Here is an 18,879-nt window from a genome sequence, read left to right on the forward strand (position 1 = left end):
ATTTCATTAACGTAATTAGGACATGAGGGCAGAAGTGGCTGCATCGGTCTATAAGGCAAACTGCCCGGTGTTGGTGTCTGTTGTACAAGTCTGACGAAGGTCAGTTTTCTTCGCGACCTGGACAGTCACATTGTTCTGCACTGGGGAGCATTTTCATTGAAGAAGACAACAGAAATCCCTCTCGTCCAATTAAAGATTCAAATAACATTAGAAGCCAACGCAGAATAATCCTTTCCAATGGTATGCTCTTCTCTCCGCTCTTGCGCCCTCTGCTGTCAGTCTAGGATAACTCCGGCTGGCCGTACACACAGCTGTGGTGGAGCTCATCTGCGTCTATACATCATTATTAGTGCTGTCAGTTTAACGCGTTATTAACGGCATTAATGCAAACCCATTTTAACGGCGTTAATTTTTTTATCGCGAGATTAACGCGATTTTTTTTTTTTAGATTAACATTCTTTTTGGCCTCGCAAACTGTGTAGTAGGCTAACGTTACGGTTTGAGTGAATGGTGAGCGCGATACGGCGAAATGGATGATAAAAAGCTTCTGAATGGAAAGTTTACTTTTAAAAGTTGTGTTGTGAAAAAGCCAGCTTCACTGTTGTCTGAAAATGTCAACAGGCAGCTGGCTGAAAGCAAAGAAGTAGTAGGCTTACCTTTTTTTGGTAACCTAACTGTTACTGTTCATTGTTTCTGAAATAAGAGGCCTGACTGCTATGTTCCCAGCAAACTTGAAAAAAAGAAAATATTAAGCCATGGTTTAACTGCACTATAGGCTGAGTCCTTGTTTACCTGAAATGTGCACTTTATAATTTTATTTTGTACCGCCCTGTTTGGCTATGTTGGTTTTCAATCAAATAAAACATTTGCATAGAGCAAGCCAATCCACTTTTCCATGTTGATACGGGCATTAAAATAAAAATAAAATGATGGAAAAAATAAATAAACGAAGGGACATTTAGAATAGATAAAAAAAAAAAAAAATCCCCTAATTAAAAACATTGATGCACAAGTGGCATATGATTATATTCAAGAAGACATCAGCAATAATAACATGATGGAAAAAAGGAATAGTATAGTAAAATATTTTATTTAAATCAAATGTAAAAACATTCTTACAAAAACCTACTTTAAGAGGACTTTGTACACATTGTAAAGATTTCGGAATTAGACATTTGAACCTGGTAAACATAGGTGTTGGCTAAACATATGAGTTTAGCATTCAGAAAAGTATGTGTGGTTTCACTACTACATATTTATAATTTCCCTCTCCAACACTACTTTCCCTACACAATGAATATTGAAGTAAAAAAAGATGTCCTCTTTAGTTCCCCCCATGATGCCAAGCATCAAAACAGTTTCTGTCTGTTTGAAGGCACAGATAGACATCACATGCTCTGCACTTCCAAGGGGTTTTGATGTCCTTTCCACTCTGCACCCTGCAATGTGCACAGCTCTTGCGGTTATCACAAGCCCTCTTGCCACCATCGGTGGGAGGCTCAACCTCACAAACTGGCGAGCAAAAATTTCTGCCATTCAGGACAGGAGACGCTTGTGGCTGAGTTTTCTGTGGAATACCCATCAGCTGTGCGGTGAGCTCCTCCATGAAAGCCTTCTGGCTCATGCTGTCCTTGTGCATGTTTTGCATGAGTTCTTTGTGGAGAAGGTAGGCATTTGTTGCAGCAACGTCCAGGAAGTGATAAAAGAGTTTCTTGTACCACTTCGAGGTTTTGTGTTGTGATGTGTAATACTGGTCTGATGAATACAAACCTCCTATGAACTTGTTGTATTCTACCACCGGTGAGGGGCATGGAAGAGACTGTGAGGACCAGACACCCTTTCTGGATTTCACTCTTGTCTCTCGTTCATCCCCAGTGTAGGCTGCGTGGATGGTGGAGCAGACAGCCCTCACCTCGAGTGTATCCATCCATTTCACATACACCAGAGGACCATCCCTTATCCAGCGGTACGTTCCTGTAGGGGACATCTTGTTCAGTGCATTGACAGCACTATGTGGGCAGCCCCTCCGTACATCCTTGTATGCTCCACAAGCACCAAACTTGGCAGCAAACAAGTCCCTGAAAAGCTTTGGGCTTGTGTAGAAATCGTCCATGTACACATGATATCCCGACCCCAAATACCTTTTGTCAATCAGTGACATGACAGAGTCATAAGAGAGACCTTGCCCTATTATGAAGTTGTTATTTCCATTGTACACAGAAATGTCCAAAGTGTACCCATTGCTGGAGTCTGCCAGCACAAACAACTTGAAACCACACTTAGGGGAAGCCACCATACGCTCATCCACAGCTATGTTCCTGCGAGGCTGATAGAATGCCTTACAGGCATTCTGGATAGTGTTCATGAGGGGTTTGAGCCGGAACAGCCTGTCATGTGCTGAGGTTCCCCTCTTGGCATCATTCACTCTGTCCTCATCTGGGTCGCTCATGTGCACATTCCAGGATATTGTTCGGAATCTGTCTCTTGCCATCACCTCTGCTGCTACAGGGACGGTGTGGTAGTAGCATTTCCTCCAGTAGTCACGTACATCAGTCAGCTTGACCATGCCCATGAGGAATATCAGTCCAATGTATCTGTAGAATTCAGCAACGCCAACATCCGTCCATTTATACTCCACGCCTCTGGCTATGGACCTTGCAGCTTGCTTGTTGGTGTTTTTGCAGAGTGTTTCCACAGCACTATCTGAAAAGAAGAGTTTGAAGAGGTCCAGAGGAGTGTGGTTGTCTGCTGCACTCAGCTGCACACCAGGCTCCCTTGCAGGAAGAAACCGCAGTGTTGCTGGAGCGGCATCTTTGTCATTTTCTGACTTCCATGACAACGGCTCCTGTTTGGACAGACGTCGTGCTCTTTTCCTTGGTGGTGTAGGTGCAATGTTCTCCCCGTTTCTGTAATGCAGTACATTAAAAACAATTAAAAGTTGCTCTTTCATATAATGTTAAGGCACTTTAAAAACATAGAATTCCAATGCTGCAATTCACAAGTTAAAGCAGGTTCGGTAATTTACACCTGGCTAGTTTCGATCATTCACCCCTGACCAGTTTCGATTCACACCTATCATACACGTTATAATAGCATACATTAATGACTAACCACAGAGGTAAACATTTTAGTGTACGCAGTTTTGCATCACTGGCTGCACCAAGTGCCTATGTTTTACTTATTTTTGCGCTGACAACCACCTCCAACAACTTCGACAACAAACGTCTAAAGGCTTGTTGTTGTTCCTGGCATGTTAGATATTTAATCGTGGGCTTACTTTAACAGAAAGACAGGTTTAATATAAAGACAAGTGACTAGATAGCCTACTAGCTGGCGCGCTAGTCCAGTATGTTAGGCTATTTCCACACGCTACGCCACGCCACCTACAGACGGTAGTAGCATAATATGACATGCGTTTTACTCCCTATAAGTTAATCAACACCATGCGTTACAAGAGCCAGTCAAGCGAATACAACTTACTCATCAGGGATATCCTCAACGGGGTCAAGACGAAGCACGAAGTGGTTATATTCGTCCTCACTGTCATCACCACTCTCATCGGAGGAATGATTGTCCTCCTCGCTCTCCAGAGCAAGTTCCTCCCGGATATGGCATAGTGCTTTAGCAGCAGAGATGGGTAGCGACATGTTGCTTCTCCTCAGTCTGTATGATAACAAACAACCCACAATGTGGACTGGATTATATTGCTGCAAAAGGGGCGTTTACTCAGGGTTCTTCGCCATGTCATGACCCAATAGCGATCGCCGAAATACCATCTCTTACCATATGAATAGCCCTCATTTGCTATGAATGGGCCATTAGGAGCTAAAACCTCGCGCAGAGACTAACATGTACAAGCTTTTCTTTCTATTCCACTGACAAATTGCTAATTTCCCTTTAAGTTTCAAACTTAAACATCGTAAAAGTAAAAGATTTAAGGTTTCTGGGGGTGTTCTTTTTATGTCTCTAGGACAAAAACTCGTAAAACTTCATAAAAGAGAGCCACGACATCTATAATTAACTCGAGATGATTTAACCATTTCGTTTATTTTACAAGTTTAAACTTCATGTGCTATACCTTTATATCCATCAGCTGATTATGGCAACTTTCACCAGCTTGGGTCGGACAGTCGCTCACAGTCTGTTTATTAGACGTTATCACCGTCTGTCTGCACGCTCGCGAGGCTCGCTCACACACTCGGGTTAAAGGCGTATTGACAACAAGAACAACAACAAGAAAATCGTCCCTGAAAAATGTTCTCAAATTCAGTTTACCAATAAAAGGTGGCATTGTATGATCATCCATGACCGTTTTCAGGCGCGTCGCACCCGTGGGGGATGTGGGTGTTTTAACACCCACACTTTTCCCGGTGAGAGGGTTCAACACCCACACTTTTTCTGCAGTTTTTCCACAGTTTTGCACAAACGCCTTGCGTCGAACTGCCGCCGTAGCTACGTCGTAGGCTGTGTGTAGCGATTATATTGCCTGAGTGAACAGAACTGCGTCCATAGCAACGCTCTGTTTGTCATGGCAACGGTGTGTTATACTTCGCAGCGGTCTTAACAGACCGCATTCTACACTGGAATTCAACCAATAGTCCAGTACTTTTAAGAAATGTAATGCAAGTATCTTTAGTGTTTTGCCGTACACGTGTTATCACCGTTAATGTGTTCATCAATGTAAAGCTTAACTCTTTAATACTGGTACAAATTGCTATCGTAATTAGGTAGATACAACCTGAGCTAACGTTAGCTAACTGAACCTATCATTTAACATTAGGCTGTTAGCTAGCTACAGTAGCTAGGTTGTCTTTTGCCATTTGTGTTCGTAAAGTTTAATGTCCGGTGGCATTTTCATCTCTTTTTATATGCCGTTACTGTAGCTATATGCGTAACGTTAGCAGATATTTAGAAAATGGTGTGTTTATCAGTTGTAACGACAGGATGGAAGGTACTGTAACTGCACCTTTTTAACTTCACAAGCAACGTCTTTTTGTCACGCAGTATCAAGATGCAGAAAAGAAAGAGGCAGGAGAATATTGACACTTTTTTTCAAGAGAAATCCTGTAAGTGAAGTTGAAAGCTGAACGTTGAACATTTTTGACATTAAACAACAGTAGCCTATTTCCATTAGATATTGTTTGCATTTACTTAATGATATTACTTTTCAATATTCACTGAGGTTTGCTAGTGCCACAGCTGTAACTGTTTGGCCCTATTCCTTTACCACTGCCCATTATTACCACTTTAGGAGAGGAAGTTGCTGGAGGCATCAGTTTCAGAGAGAGCACAGGAAGGTTCTTAATATATTTTGTTTGTATATTTGTAGTTTGTAACCAAAATAATTTCCCCCTGGGATTATTAAAGTATTTCTGATACATGTTGTACACCTCTGTCATTGTATCCATCGTTTCTATTGTTAATAAACAAATCACATCCATCCCCCTCACTTTTGAAAAGCTTGCTACGCCCCTGACCGTTTTAACAAACGGTCCACTGGTGGGAGTAGATGCCACATAGATTAGCTTTCTCCAGACTGCGCCAAACGTCTGCTGTTTATGTCTAAAAGAACACTTATTGTAAGGTTATTACGAGGTCTTAAGCATCATCCAAACATCTCACACGTCAACACCAGTCGCTTGGCATGTTTTGTTTTGGATTCATGCGTGTAGTTTTGAGAGCACTTTTACTTTAAGTTTCAGAAGCTCTGGCAGTAATTGAGTGCAGTCAATTGCTTTTAAAAATCCTGCAAAATGCTCACCATTTTAAGTTTGAAATCAGGATAGTTGAGCACCATCTCCAGTTTATTTTATAAGTTAAATTGAGGAGATTTGTAACATCAGCTTGATAACTAGCTGTCATTCCACACAAAGGAGACTTTCCTCTTAGGGGACAAAGGCCTATGAGATTTTTTTGGGGTAGTCTGATATGCCTTGATGTGTTTGTCAAAGCCCATTGCCCGAGGGAACTTGTTTTATCAATAGAGAACAAATCATGTGCGTTCAAGATCATCAGAGACAAACCCATCTTTAAATTTCCCCTCCTACACACTAAAAATAAATGATATTTTGTACGAGTGCAATATTTATGAAACTGAAAATCTATTAATCAGTTATGAATAGCTGGCTTTGTAAGCAGAAAAATGACTGACTGTATACACTTATCTGGCTCTAGAAATGGAGGTTTACAGCTAAGGGATCCTCTATTCTTCCTAACATTTCAGGTAATTCAATAACCAGGTATTAAAGTGTTGGTGTCTTAACAACTGCTTTATTTTGGGTTTTGAATCGAGGCATACAACACTATTGAGCTACTGTGTTTCAGGGAATTATGCACCCTTTGTTAATAGTCCATGTATTTCTGTAACAGTACAAACAATGTACAAAAAAAAGCCCTCTTGATTTACAGTAAAAATCTGGAAAAAGAAAAAGAATCTCATCTCAAACTCATTACACAGCCAGATGAGATTGAACAAATACACAAATGCACCTGTAGCCTACTGTTGTTGATACAAACAGCAGCTTCAAGCCAAATGGAAGAATGTGAAGGTTGGTAGGAAAGTACCTACAAACTAAACATGCTTCTTTAGTTCACATCATCGTTCCTGATAGTACACAAACGACTTCTTAAGAACAAAAACAAAACGACACAAAGAAAGACAAACATACAGGAAGAGGAAACAACCATAAAAACAATACAAATAAGAGTTGCATCTACTGCCTAAAAACCACAGTGCGCTCTCTCTCTCTCTCTCACTCTCTCACTCTCTCACTCTCTCACTCTCTCACTCTCTCACTCTCTTTCTTCCCTTTACAGCACTGTTCAGTGTGAGGAGCCAGAGCTGGAGGGTCCTGCTCTGCAGCTCTCAGAAGCCGCAGATGCTCCTGCGCTCTCGTCACCCGGGCTACTGTTGCTGCTGCTGCTGCTGGCTACCAGTCTCTGGGCATGCTTCTGGTGGTAGCGCATGGCGCGTAGCTCCTCGATGCAGAACTCGGTGGCGCCGTTGAACAGCAGCTCCTTGCAGTACATGCTCTGTTCCCGGGGCTTGCTGTCTGCACCTGGGGCCTGAGCCCCCGCCGCCTGGTGCTGCGCCTGCCAGTCCTGTACGCGCTTCAGGGGCGTCTCCTCGCGGTGGGGCTTACGTGCCGACAGCACGGAGTTCATAGACGGGTTGATCTTACACGGCGTGCTGGACAGGAGAGAAGGAGAAGCAGTGTCAGCACAGACATATACATATTCAGAATGCAAACAACAATGTAGGTTATATTTTTCAATAGCACAACAGACACGCACCCTCATGCATCCACCCAGGCACATTACAGGCCTCCTGGTGAATGCATTTGAACTAAACTAAAGGGTAAATAGTTTTCCATTTTTTACTGATTTGCCTCTACATAAGGCCCACACAAGTCTACCTGGGTGCAAGGTGCTTTAGCTAAAGTGATTGAGTAAATTAGCACCAAGGTGTGCAAGTGCACTCACACAGCAGGAGGCTGCTCACACTCCTCCACAAACGGCTGGAACGTGGGTTTGGCAGGGGCTGGAATCACCACTGGGAGGCCAGCATGGGTCTTCTTGGGCAACTAGAAACATGCAAGAAAGAAGAAAGACCAAACATGAACTAACTTCCTTTTTCGTTCCCTCCCATAAGGTTACTCAATGTGCTTGTGAGTTAACCCAGATATTAACGATTGTGTTACACAGAGAGGGAGGAAATGATGTTTCGTTAATATTGTTTTCTAACGTGCGTTTACCTTGGCTTTGGTCCACTTGACTGGCTTCTGTTCGTTCTCCTTGGCCCTGGCGCTGGGCGGACCCATCCAGCTCTCCAGCTTGGGGTCCTGGGGCTCGGCCACCTTCTTGTTCTCATCGAACACCATCAGGCGGCTGTTCCTGAGAGGAGCCATGGGGGCCTTCATCTGCAGCCTGCGCGGCTGATCTGGCACAGAGAGAGACATGGGAATGATGGTTAGGATAAATATAATTATTTTGGATCATTCATTTGAAGCTAAACAAACCGATCTAAAAGCTAATAGAAAAAAAATAAGCGAACTAGAAGGAATTTGTAAAACGAAAGGGACTCATGAGGAAAGTTCTGGCATCAGGAGACTTAAAAACTTTGTGTGAATATTACTGTACGATATGGTCTTTAAAATGCAAATAATATAGGCTTCTCTGGCACTCCACAGAGGCTGAAGTACTTGAAAGCCACAACGCTTGTGAGCTTCATTTAAATAATGCAAAAGGACCAGGTAAAGGTTGCTATAGTTCAACCACTCAACAATTAATCAAAATTCAGTTAATGTATTAGTATCCATTACACCACTTTCCTGTACTACAACTTTTAGATGTTTCAGACCCTTCAGAGACCCTCTCGTTATCATGGATATCTGAACGCAATTTCTCTCAATGTTATTTGTTCAGGTCTGCAGAGGCATCTTATGTAAATAACAAATAATCAGACTTCTATTTAAACCGGAGGGTGAGAGGTTAATAAGCATATCAACAAAGTTGAGACCTTAAAAACACTGTCGCAATCAAAAGACGTATTACTATAACAATCACAACATGCTGTGATTGTGTGGAGAATTTTATGAAATACGTAAAAAATAAATTTACATTTTTTTTTTTTTAAAAGCAGGCATCATCTTAATCCTTTGGCCTATTCCGTCAGTAATGTTATTATTTTATTTCACAGATTTCCAAATGACCCGATTTGTGTTAACTAATGTTAATGTCATAAGTGTGCCAAGCAAGTAGGGGACATACTCCCAAATGTTAAGAGGGGTGCTCCACTAAAGTGTCATTTTTACCACCACAGGTTTGAAAACTGTGTAAAAAACACTTAAGTGCCGATGTAAAGAGATCATTAGGTCATGATGCAGATTCCCTGGTTCCTCTTACGGGTAGTGATGCTGCTCCCTCTGCTGATGGGTGCCACAGCCTTTTCCTTCCCCAAGGCTTTCAGTTCCACCAGTGTCTTCCTGTTAGGTTCCTCCATATCCATCTCCATGGCATCAACCACGCCGCTTTCTTGACCCATTCCCGACATTACTTGGCGAGTCACACGCGCCTGCAAAGCCCTGAGGACACACACAAACACCTTTATTTAGTCTCTTGTATTGTACAAGACAAAGCAGAGCAAAAAAAGGCTTGACAACATGTGTTTTTGTATTGGAATACAATCAAGGAACACATCTTTAACTGAACCGTCAGCTGTTTTGGAGAAAAGCATAACAGCATAACTATGTCAAGGAGAGTAACTCGCTCATTAGGGCATTACTTGTGGAACTGCTTGAGCCGATCCTGAGGTTTTGCCCCACAATTCAGTCCCTCCTGGAATGTGCTGTCAGCATTCCGGAAGTTTCCCCTCTTCTCGTATTCCTCAGACCATGCTATGTAGAAAGCAGATGACATCAGGCCAATCCCCTGGGCTTGCATGTACCGGTAGATATCCAAAGGCTCTTGACAGTGGTCCGCCTGAGTAGGGCAAGAGTATTTAAATCAACAGCGTGCCTTAGTGAAACCTATTCTGACAGCAGGATGAAGCACTTGTGAATGTGCCCATATAGTGTTTATACAATTGCTTGAAGTAAGTCTGAAGTTTAAAACATGATGTCTATAGCAGTGCTGCCACTTACAAACTTAATCCAGAGGTCAATGTAACGGGCATCGTTGTAGTATTTATTCTCCTCTGTAAACTTCTTTACTGCGCTTTCCAAAAGCACAGAGAAATGGCTTTCCTTCCCTCCTTGAGGGAATGTCTGTTCTGTCCACTTTATGTACCTGTCAGAGACACACAATTAACATTTGCAGAGATTTAGAGTACATAATTTAACAAATATACACTACCGTACAAAAGTTCATGGTCACTTAGAAATGTCCCCATTTTCCACCAAAAAAAAAGTTTGAAGGACACAATTATAATTTAAATTAAAACATATTATTGGCAATTACTATATTTCCTATGGAACTCATCCACTTTCATGGAAAACAAAACATTTTTAAGTGACCCCCAAACTTTTGAGTGGTAGTGTTCTCATCCCAGATTTTTCTCCCACTGAGCAGTCACAAGGAATCTTACCTATCCCATACATCTAGTGGATCATCACCATCATACATGCGTAGCTCTGTTTCAAATGCCCTGTAGACAGAAAAAAAATACATCACGCTGAATTCATGGTGTTTCAGAACGGTTAAATTATAACGGGGGTCTGTTCCTTTTTACTACATACACACTAAAAAAAGAAAAAAAAATTAAACTGTATGTCAAACTGTGCAAAACAGCCAATCAATGCAGCTGCCAGAAAAAGAGGACCAAATAACATTTTGGAGGTAATGACTATGGTCATAGAGAAATCGAAGAAATCCGTTAAAAAGAGCCCACTTACTGTTGGCGCTGTGTGATGGCAGAGCCACCCTCCTCCTGCAGAGTCAGGGCCTCCTTCAGTGCAGACATGGCTCGGCCTCCCCTCAGTGGCTGGATGTTCTCCTTGCAGAGCTCCCACTCCGCCTCTGCCTCGGCCATCGCTGGGCTGAAGTGGGGGCAAGCTGCCAAAACTGGATGGGTGACATTGCAAATGAAGTTAATCTAATGCTATGCTGGTCATGCAGGTAGCAAACCAAACCTTGGTCCCATAAAGCTCTACATCACGCAACGTAAAGACGATCCAAGTGATTTTACTAACATATTATCAAAATCAGCATCACGAAATTGACACAATTCTGTTAAATTATCCCCAAGTTATTCCTATACGCATAAACAAAAGCAAGCTTATTTGCAAACTAACTAGTTAGGTTAAAATGATCAAACCTTTAGCGAGGAAGGTTACCATGCATTGGTTAAAGGCCTTACCCTGCTAGCTAAACTAAATCTCGCCCAAACCATGACCAACACAACAATTCAAGATCCTAAAGATTACTGACTATATCAAGGTAACTTATATGCAAGTTAGTAAAGTGGCGGTAGCTACATATTCGTTAGTTAGCTAGGATAGCTAGCTAGGCAAGTTCCACCCAGATCTACACAGCTACTGTTACCAGAGAATAGCTAACGTTACCATGCCATACTGTATTCATTAAGCTGACAAGCTAGCCATCACCATATTATACCTCACAATGAAACAAACCGCACCTTGTAAACATACAGCTTCTCAGATAAAGACTCTCACCTTGTATCACAAGAGCTTCCTCTTGAAAACAATGTGCTAAATGTGAAATGTACAGTTGGCAATTATAGCAAACCGTTGATCTTAAAAGACACTGTTCAAACACTACGGTATCTCCTCACTTCTCTATTCCTTGCCTTGCTTGGTCTGCAGCTCAAAACATTTGAACAAAAACCGCGAGCTCTTTTTCCCGAAGCTGATTGGCTGATCGCCGTGGCGGTGGACGGAAGATAACTTCGGCGTTTACAAGAAAATGACTGAATGGAGAAATTAAGAATATTGTTATAATAAATATAATTAATACATTTTTAAAATATATATGTAGAGATATGAAGGCTTAAAGGACGAGTGATTCACTACATTTTATTTACTTTCAAAATTATTGAGCAACCTCCCTGAAACCATTCTGGCCACGCCCACAATAGTGTGCTGTGGGAAATCGTGTTTAAAACGTTTCAGATGTTCATGATGTTTTTGAAACAAAGGATTTAATGAGTAATTATATCATGTGTATACATAAGATACAATTTCGATATAGATAAAAACTTTGACATTTGGAAACAATTGGAAAATAATAAGGAATACGTAATAGAATATATTAATAACATGCCAGCATTTAGAACTACATTTACCTGTGTTCCAAATTCCTGACAAACTTCCTGTATTCTTCCTGATTCTTCCCCCAAGTGTGCGGCTTTAATACTGCACTCATGAGTTGTAAGTATTTACCTTTTTCAGAGTGATCTGTCTGCAGAAGTTATGTGTCTTATTGTTTAACACAGTTCAATACATCCCATGTGTCTTTGCTAGGCCTTGTTAGATATGTGCCGTGTCTGGCAATTTTACAGCTGACAGAAATGTGAGGGCTTGCTATTTCTGTAGACCTAACGTTAGCATTATTGTCTTACCGTGTAATTTATACATTCATACAGTCATTATTTATCGACATGGATAATCGCTGCTATGCCTGTGCTTCAAAATTCACCCTCTTCAGAAAAGAGGTAAGCACGCTTCATTGCATTTTATGTGTCATGAAACGTAGCTGATGTAAGCTAGGGCGGTAATATACATTTTAAATTACACCCCATCAAAACAGTGTAAAAACCGTCACTGTTACTCATGATTTTGCAGTTAGGCTGTAAAAATTGTGGACGGGCCTTTTGCTCTGGATGTCTCTCGTTCAACGCACTGGTGCCACGCTGCGGCAACACTCAGCAAAAAGTCTGCAAGCAATGTCACGGGAATATCACAAGGTGGTTGAGTAGACTAAGCATTCGATATGGCAATGCAGTACTTGTGGCATGTGGCATATATTAATCAGTGGCTCATGACTTTTGCAGCAGTGGTGGGCCCAAGAATGATGCTGCAAAGTGGTCACCGCCTGAAAACTACAAGAAGTAAGTGTATTTCTTGACCAGTGGCTGGATCTAGATTTTTTTAGTCATAGTTTCCTTGTGGTGGCTCATTTATTGCTTTTCCAGGCGGGTTGCTGCGCTGGAAGCAAAACAGGCACAACAGCTTCATCAGCCAGCCAGACCTGGGCACAGCAAAAACACCATGGCAGGACACATCCCCACCAAAGGCTTGAGCAAAGAGGACCATGCGCTGATGGAGAGGCTTGAGAAGCTGAAGGAGGACACTAAACCAAGTGGGGGCAGCACTGCACACCTTCTGTAATGTCTAATGCTTAGCCTCTGTGACCCTGTTTGACCATGTACATCCTCCATAGAGTCTATACCGTCGGAGAAGGAGATTGAGGCACGACTAGCCGCACTGAGGGGCCCTGTGAAGCCAGTGCCTTCTTCTGACGATATGGAGGATCGCCTTGCTGCTCTGCAGGGAAGACCACCACCATCTCAGGCTCCAACACCGGTATGTGATGTCCTCATATTTACCTTATTTCATTTGGTTTCACAAATCCGGAGCAATTTAATTCTATAGTTCCTCTAAGAGATATTTTTCACTACATATTTTAAGAAATAGTACCTAGCTTTATATCCTTGTAGTTATTACTAAAAACAGGGGGGAAAGGTTTCTTGTACTCACTTGGGCATAATAACCAGCAAGTAACACTTTCAGGTGGTTGATTGTAATTTTGAACAACAGACTTGAACCATAGCAATGGTTGAAAAATCAGGAAACAAATACAATGTTTATTACAAAATTACAAAGTTCATTACAATGATGCGCATCAAGGGAGAGAGGCAAGTTCACATGAAAATGTTCAATGCATCTCTGCGTCTTGCCCTTTGACTATACAGAGTATCAGTCTGAGTTGACATACCCTACTTGACAGGAGGGGGGCGGCGTTAATCACCGGGCCCACCCTACGTGGGTCACACTGAGTCAGAGGAATCACCTGGCTACTCTTATTAATGCTATCCCTGGCAATTTACGACTGATGTCTAACGACGCAGAGAATGAACTCAGGCGTAACAGTGACCTTAGAGAGGCACGTTCCCAGAAACATTCCATTCTCCTTATCTCTAAGAGCACAGAGTGGCACACATAGATCAGGAACAGAGTCACATATGTAAGAACCAGATAGACTTCAAGAGTTACTCTGCTTAACCTTCATTCTAACTGTAAGAAACATCAGGGCATAATTAAGAAGAAGAATCATAAGACATTCATTCTGATTTGCAACTCTTTCGATGGTTATGTGTGCATTGCATATAGTAGGGAGGGGCTGGACTGTTAACGGCTGGCTTAAGTCTGTTGGATCAGCAGGAACAACTGATAACGTAGCTTACAGCGTAGCTCAGCGGAGTCATAGTTCAGTACTTCTGCAGCTCTCTCTGTGGCCGGTGTAAATCAGGTTGTGGTTTTCGTGCAGGTGCACCAGCCACCCGACACCCGCACACAGACGGAACAGGCCAATGACCTCATGAAGCAGTTGTCCGAGGAAGTGGCCATTGACAGCCAGCAACCAGTAGCTGAAGGTATGATGCTTGTGGCTTGGTTTAACTGATACTCGGCTAAAGTGTCAGTTTAGTATAGCAAGTCCTCAGTGTACTGCTTACCTCAAGTGTAGCTCAGGTGCTTACTGATTCATTGGTCTATAATTCAGATTTCCATTTCTTGTTCCAACACTTCTAAAGTAGATTTGGTAAGGGAGAGAACACGAGCATGCTGAAATGTTATCACAAATCACAAAAGTAGTCTGGCTTTGTAACCATGGACTAATGTGTTTAGTGAATAAAAAACCTACTTGGCCATAAATTCCTCTGCTTCAGGGGATTTCTTCACATAGTGGTGCACTTTGTCGAAAGGTTTTTTTAAGACCAGCGATTGTATAGCTACATCCCAGATGTTTCTGTGTGGAAAGTCAACATCAAAGCTGTCGATGTTTTATTATTATCCTTTTGTTCTTTATTGTTTATAAAAAATGCACGGTTTGAATTCAACTCACTGTCCTAAAGACAATGTAATTCAGCCATTCAGTAGCACATGTATCTGTTTATAAATGTATACACAGTGTATTTATCTGTGCTATATCAGGGTATATCTATGATCTATCTTTTCTTGTTTTCCCTCTCTTCAGTGACTTCCAATATAATTGTTTTCTTTGTCTCCAGCGACTTCAGACAGTCTCCTGAACGACCTGAACAAGCCCAAGGATGACCTGCTGGATGAAAACCTGGACGACGTGCAGAAGGCTGCCAAGCAGCTGGAGGCGGAGAAGAGCCGCCTGCTGGCCGAGGCCATGACGGAGCTGCAGAGAGATCAGCACAGCCAGGAGCAGATCTTGCAGATGGCCAAGAGGCTGGCCCAGCTCAAGGGACAGGACCCCAACAAAGGTTTGTAAAAAAAAATAACAATTAAGAGAGAAAAAAGACGTAGTATAAGGACAGTAAACACAAACCCAAACTCGCACCCATGATACAAACTAGTGAGAGGAACCTCTTAATACATAAATAAGTAATTAGTATATCCAATGGATTTAATGCTTCAGTGCTTACCACTCGTCCAAGAAAATCCTAAAGTTTTACACAGAAAACTGTAAAGATTTTTGGCTGTTAGAACTTAGAGGTCCCATCTGTGCGAAAGGCCATTTATATAATAGTTTTCACCCGAACCCAGCTGGGGCGTGAATGGATTCAGTGTTTTGGCGCCTTTGTGTTGGTCAGGCTTTGCGGATGAACGATGTGGTGTGTCATCAACATGTACTTATTCTGTTGTGTGCCGTGTCAAACTTTATCATAGTCTCAATGGAAGACTTCCAGCAGCCGGACAGCGATGAGGAGACTGAGGAAGAGGTCATGCAGAGGATACTGAAGAGGGTAGGTGGTGCACCTGTGCTGTTACATGCACATTTATTCATTTTACCGACACTTTTATCCAAAGTCACTTACAGGTCAAATATACGTTTTCATTAGTTGCCTTTGTGTGTTCCCTGGAAACCCATGAGCTTGGTGCTTTTAGCACCTTGCTCTACCGGGTGCGCCACAGGAACTTGCTGTAGCGTGGTTGAGCAGGATATTGGCACATAAAAACACATTTATACTTCTACTGCTCCTAATGTCTACTAATGTAAGTGAAACAAGTAGACCAGGATCTGAGATTATTAGATGCCGTTTCAAGAAAGTGATAGTATGGCATATTAAAACTCAGTACACCAATCACTAAGGTATTTCACTCTGACAATAGTCCAAACGAGGACAGTAGAGATGCAAAAGAAGAGTTTGAGACCGGTTCTCCTGCCTGGCTAGCTCTGCCCTGCTTTGTGAAGGTTTCCTCATGATTTGCACATCAATGTTCCCTTGAAGGGCAAAATTTGCACATCGTCTAGCTTTCACATTTAAGCAAATGAATATCTTTCATTAGAATTAGAACAGCATACTCGAAAGAGGGTCAAGGCTGAACCAACGACTCACTCCTTTTTTGAGTGTGTCTGATATTTTGAAAAGGCTTGCATTCATGTGTGTCAATGTAGATATTCAAATGTACGTGTATTGGTATAATTAGTGATGCTACATGCAGATTTAGTTTCATAACGTTGATCTTTTTTTTTTTTTGTGGTATTATATCATTTTCTGTCCAGCTTTCAGAGGAGGCAGCGCTGGACGAAGCGTGTGGCTTCAACATCCCCCCTGAGCGTAGCGGCCCTCGCAACATAGAAAGCACAAAGACCAGCAAGACAAAGGTGACCGAACAAGAAGCTACGTGTAGAGTAGACTTCTAGAGGGGCTGGAATTGTTGGTTTATAAGTATATACTGTATATTAAGTGTATTATTATTGTTCTCATCAGTCATATGCTAGACTGTGCTCAGTTGTTTGTGTCAGTCTTGAATGTTTCGGTGTGAGTTTGATTCCTCTTTAGTATCAGAAGCCTGAGCACAGAAGGATAGATTTGGCACCATTTTTATGGAACCTATCTCCATGGCTGATTTTTACTGGCTTTTAGAGACTTTATGGGGTTTAATGAGAGGTAGAAGAATTCATTCCATCTATAATCACTTGTAAATCACCTCCTGGTTCAAGAGTTTATTACGGTTTACATTTCTGAGGCAGTTCTATTTCAGTGTGTTTGCTGCAGTGTCACTATTGATATTTTAATTATCCATTCCAATTGGATTTCAATTCAGACTCCAATGTGTCACTGCTGTGCAATTGTATGCAACGGTGCTTAAATTGATGAGAGCAGGGTGGACATAGTTTTAGGAACCTTAGACACTATGCACTTTGTTTTATATTATTTAATCTCAGCTGTCCAGAACTAATTGAAACTGACACCATTTCAAAAATGCAGTGTTCAATAACTTTTCACCTCTCCCCCCCGCAGGTTCCAGCCCAAGGGCCCACCCAGCCATCCAGGTCCAGACCTGCTGTAGCAGCCTCTGCTCTGCGACGCTCAGACAGTGAGGATGATGACGATGAACTGCCCTGGTGTTGCATCTGTAACCAAGATGCCGGCATCCGTTGCCATGGCTGTGACGGGGACCTGTACTGCAGCCGCTGTTTCAGGTGGGAAGGCACCTCTGCATTACTGCTACACACAGGAGTCTGATACTAGTAAACAGCTTCTGCACTCTGCTGATGTTTACCATCACTCATCTCTCTTCGAGCTGTGATGACAAAGGAGTGTTAAGTTTAATAATCCAGCATGGTATTATACATAATAATAATATTGATGATGAATAATGAACAACTATCAAGTACAGAAACAGCTATGTTAAAGTCAAAAATTATTGAAAGAACGTGATGCTCAACGTCTGGTGGCACTATACTGAGAAATGATAATAAACACAACAGTTTGCAACTCCAAGTGAACTTTACTCTGATGACCACTTTAGGTATTTATGCCTCTGATTCACTCAGACTTTATATGATTTCAAATCATTAAGATTAAGTCAATAGATGGTGTTGAGTTTTACTGTTTTTGTTATCTAACTGATTGCTGGTAAATAATAATAATAATAATAATAAAACTTTATTTATATAGCACCTTTCATGCAAAAGAATGTAGCTCAAAGTGCTTTATAATAACTTATCTATCTTTAAATAGACCTGGAAAATACAGGATTGGTGTAGGTATCGACCACACAGAACACAACTAACTAACGGAAAGTGCCTAGTATGGTTTTGTAATCCATGGATTGGCAGATGTACTTTTTTGTTTTCAAATGTATCATTTCATCACTTCCCAGACTGATTTCCAGCCTGGCCAGTGAACTTTGCTTGAGGGCAGTTTCCAGAGGCTCCAGGTGTTTTCCGTTCTCAAACCATTGTGTCTACGATTCCTATTCTGCTAAGTACAGAGTAGCACAACCTGAGTTACCAAGGTTACCAAAGCTTGTCCATGTAATTGGAATACCCCCCTGGTCAACCACAAACTGCACACTGGAGCCCCAGGAACCCTGGTCACCTATACCTTTGAGAGTTGCATTTAGTTCTGTGAAAAATAACTATTAATAAACATTAATAATACCACTTTCCCAAATATTTTTGTGTTGTGAATTACAAACTCAAAACCTAGATCATTATTTTGGGTTTAAAAGCAAAAACCAAAATCAAGAGTCTGCCCAACAAATAACATAACTCAGTGTGGGGAAAGTAGAAACCCCCTTTTATTTATGTGCAGTAATAAGGAAATGATAACTGACTGTCTTGATAATAAGGGAGTCTAACCAGTGGAATTCCTCTTCTTTATCTTTAACAGGGAAGGGCACGATGAATTCGACAGAAAAGACCATCGCACTTCCAGTTACTCGGCACCAAAGAAGGCCAAGAGGAAGCCCTGAAGAGCAGGGTTGGGCAGTAGTTAGTGACAGTCTGCAGAGCGGTTCAGGAGCCTGGAGCTATTAGTCTACTGAGTGTCAACATCAGGTATTGGCACATAGGCTTTGTTGTAGAGTGCAAATCACACAAATCATGACAAAGTCAGCGGTCTTTGTACTACAGCTGCGCATTGCACCATAACCACTGGTGTGGCTCACAGTATTCTTCCTGGTAGCGCTTCAACCTCTTTGCTTCATGACTTTTTTTTTAGTTGGGTAGTGTCTTAACATGGTTATAAAGCTTTTAGTTTTATATTTTAATTGTGCAATATTTCATTTATTGCCTTAATGATAATAAGTATAATGATAATAATGTCTCAGTGTCCATTTTAAGATATAAGAGCCATATAAATATCAAGTCCATTTACAGTAAATGACATGCCTAAATGATGTTCAGTTAAATCAGTCTAAAATAAACTCTTAAACACTG

The 18,879-nt window shown here is 41.6% G+C and overlaps 3 protein-coding genes across 7 annotated transcripts; 1 reads left to right on the forward strand and 2 right to left on the reverse strand.

Moving 5' to 3' along the window:
• Window positions 1–1,071: 1,071 nt before the first annotated feature.
• On the reverse strand, window positions 1,072–4,122 carry LOC116223555 (piggyBac transposable element-derived protein 4-like). The gene is made up of 3 exons (XM_031580690.1): window positions 4,079–4,122; window positions 3,481–3,663; window positions 1,072–2,906 (listed from the first exon to the last, which is right to left on the reverse strand). Exons 2-3 carry the CDS (start codon window positions 3,645–3,647, stop codon window positions 1,325–1,327), a joined length of 1,749 nt encoding a protein of 582 aa, XP_031436550.1. The 5' UTR covers window positions 3,648–3,663; window positions 4,079–4,122; the 3' UTR covers window positions 1,072–1,324.
• Window positions 4,123–6,273: 2,151 nt separating this feature from the next.
• bub1bb (BUB1 mitotic checkpoint serine/threonine kinase Bb) lies at window positions 6,274–11,472 on the reverse strand. Its single transcript, XM_012836839.3, has 9 exons — window positions 11,172–11,472; window positions 10,392–10,560; window positions 10,085–10,144; window positions 9,642–9,786; window positions 9,284–9,480; window positions 8,905–9,083; window positions 7,755–7,939; window positions 7,483–7,583; window positions 6,274–7,189 (listed from the first exon to the last, which is right to left on the reverse strand). The coding sequence occupies exons 2-9, from the start codon at window positions 10,526–10,528 to the stop codon at window positions 6,823–6,825; spliced, it is 1,371 nt and encodes a 456-aa protein (XP_012692293.2). The 5' UTR covers window positions 10,529–10,560; window positions 11,172–11,472; the 3' UTR covers window positions 6,274–6,822.
• A 335-nt stretch (window positions 11,473–11,807) lies between these two features.
• Window positions 11,808–18,879, forward strand: zfyve19 (zinc finger, FYVE domain containing 19). 5 transcript variants are annotated; one of them, XM_012836841.3, is made up of 12 exons: window positions 11,808–11,885; window positions 12,101–12,169; window positions 12,300–12,421; window positions 12,509–12,565; window positions 12,650–12,816; window positions 12,898–13,040; window positions 14,005–14,110; window positions 14,747–14,968; window positions 15,375–15,451; window positions 16,213–16,314; window positions 16,955–17,136; window positions 18,332–18,879. In XM_012836841.3, exons 2-12 carry the CDS (start codon window positions 12,116–12,118, stop codon window positions 18,411–18,413), a joined length of 1,314 nt encoding a protein of 437 aa, XP_012692295.2. In that variant the 5' UTR covers window positions 11,808–11,885; window positions 12,101–12,115; the 3' UTR covers window positions 18,414–18,879. The 5 variants fall into 5 exon arrangements, with proteins under 5 accessions (XP_012692295.2, XP_012692296.2, XP_031435923.1 ...); XM_012836842.3 differs by having other exon boundaries at window positions 12,512–12,565; XM_031580065.2 differs by lacking the exon at window positions 11,808–11,885 and adding an exon at window positions 11,920–12,027 and having other exon boundaries at window positions 12,163–12,169.

The sequence above is a fragment of the Clupea harengus genome, chromosome 14 (assembly GCF_900700415.2).
Source record: "Clupea harengus chromosome 14, Ch_v2.0.2, whole genome shotgun sequence".
NCBI classification, from domain to species: domain Eukaryota; kingdom Metazoa; phylum Chordata; class Actinopteri; order Clupeiformes; family Clupeidae; genus Clupea; species Clupea harengus.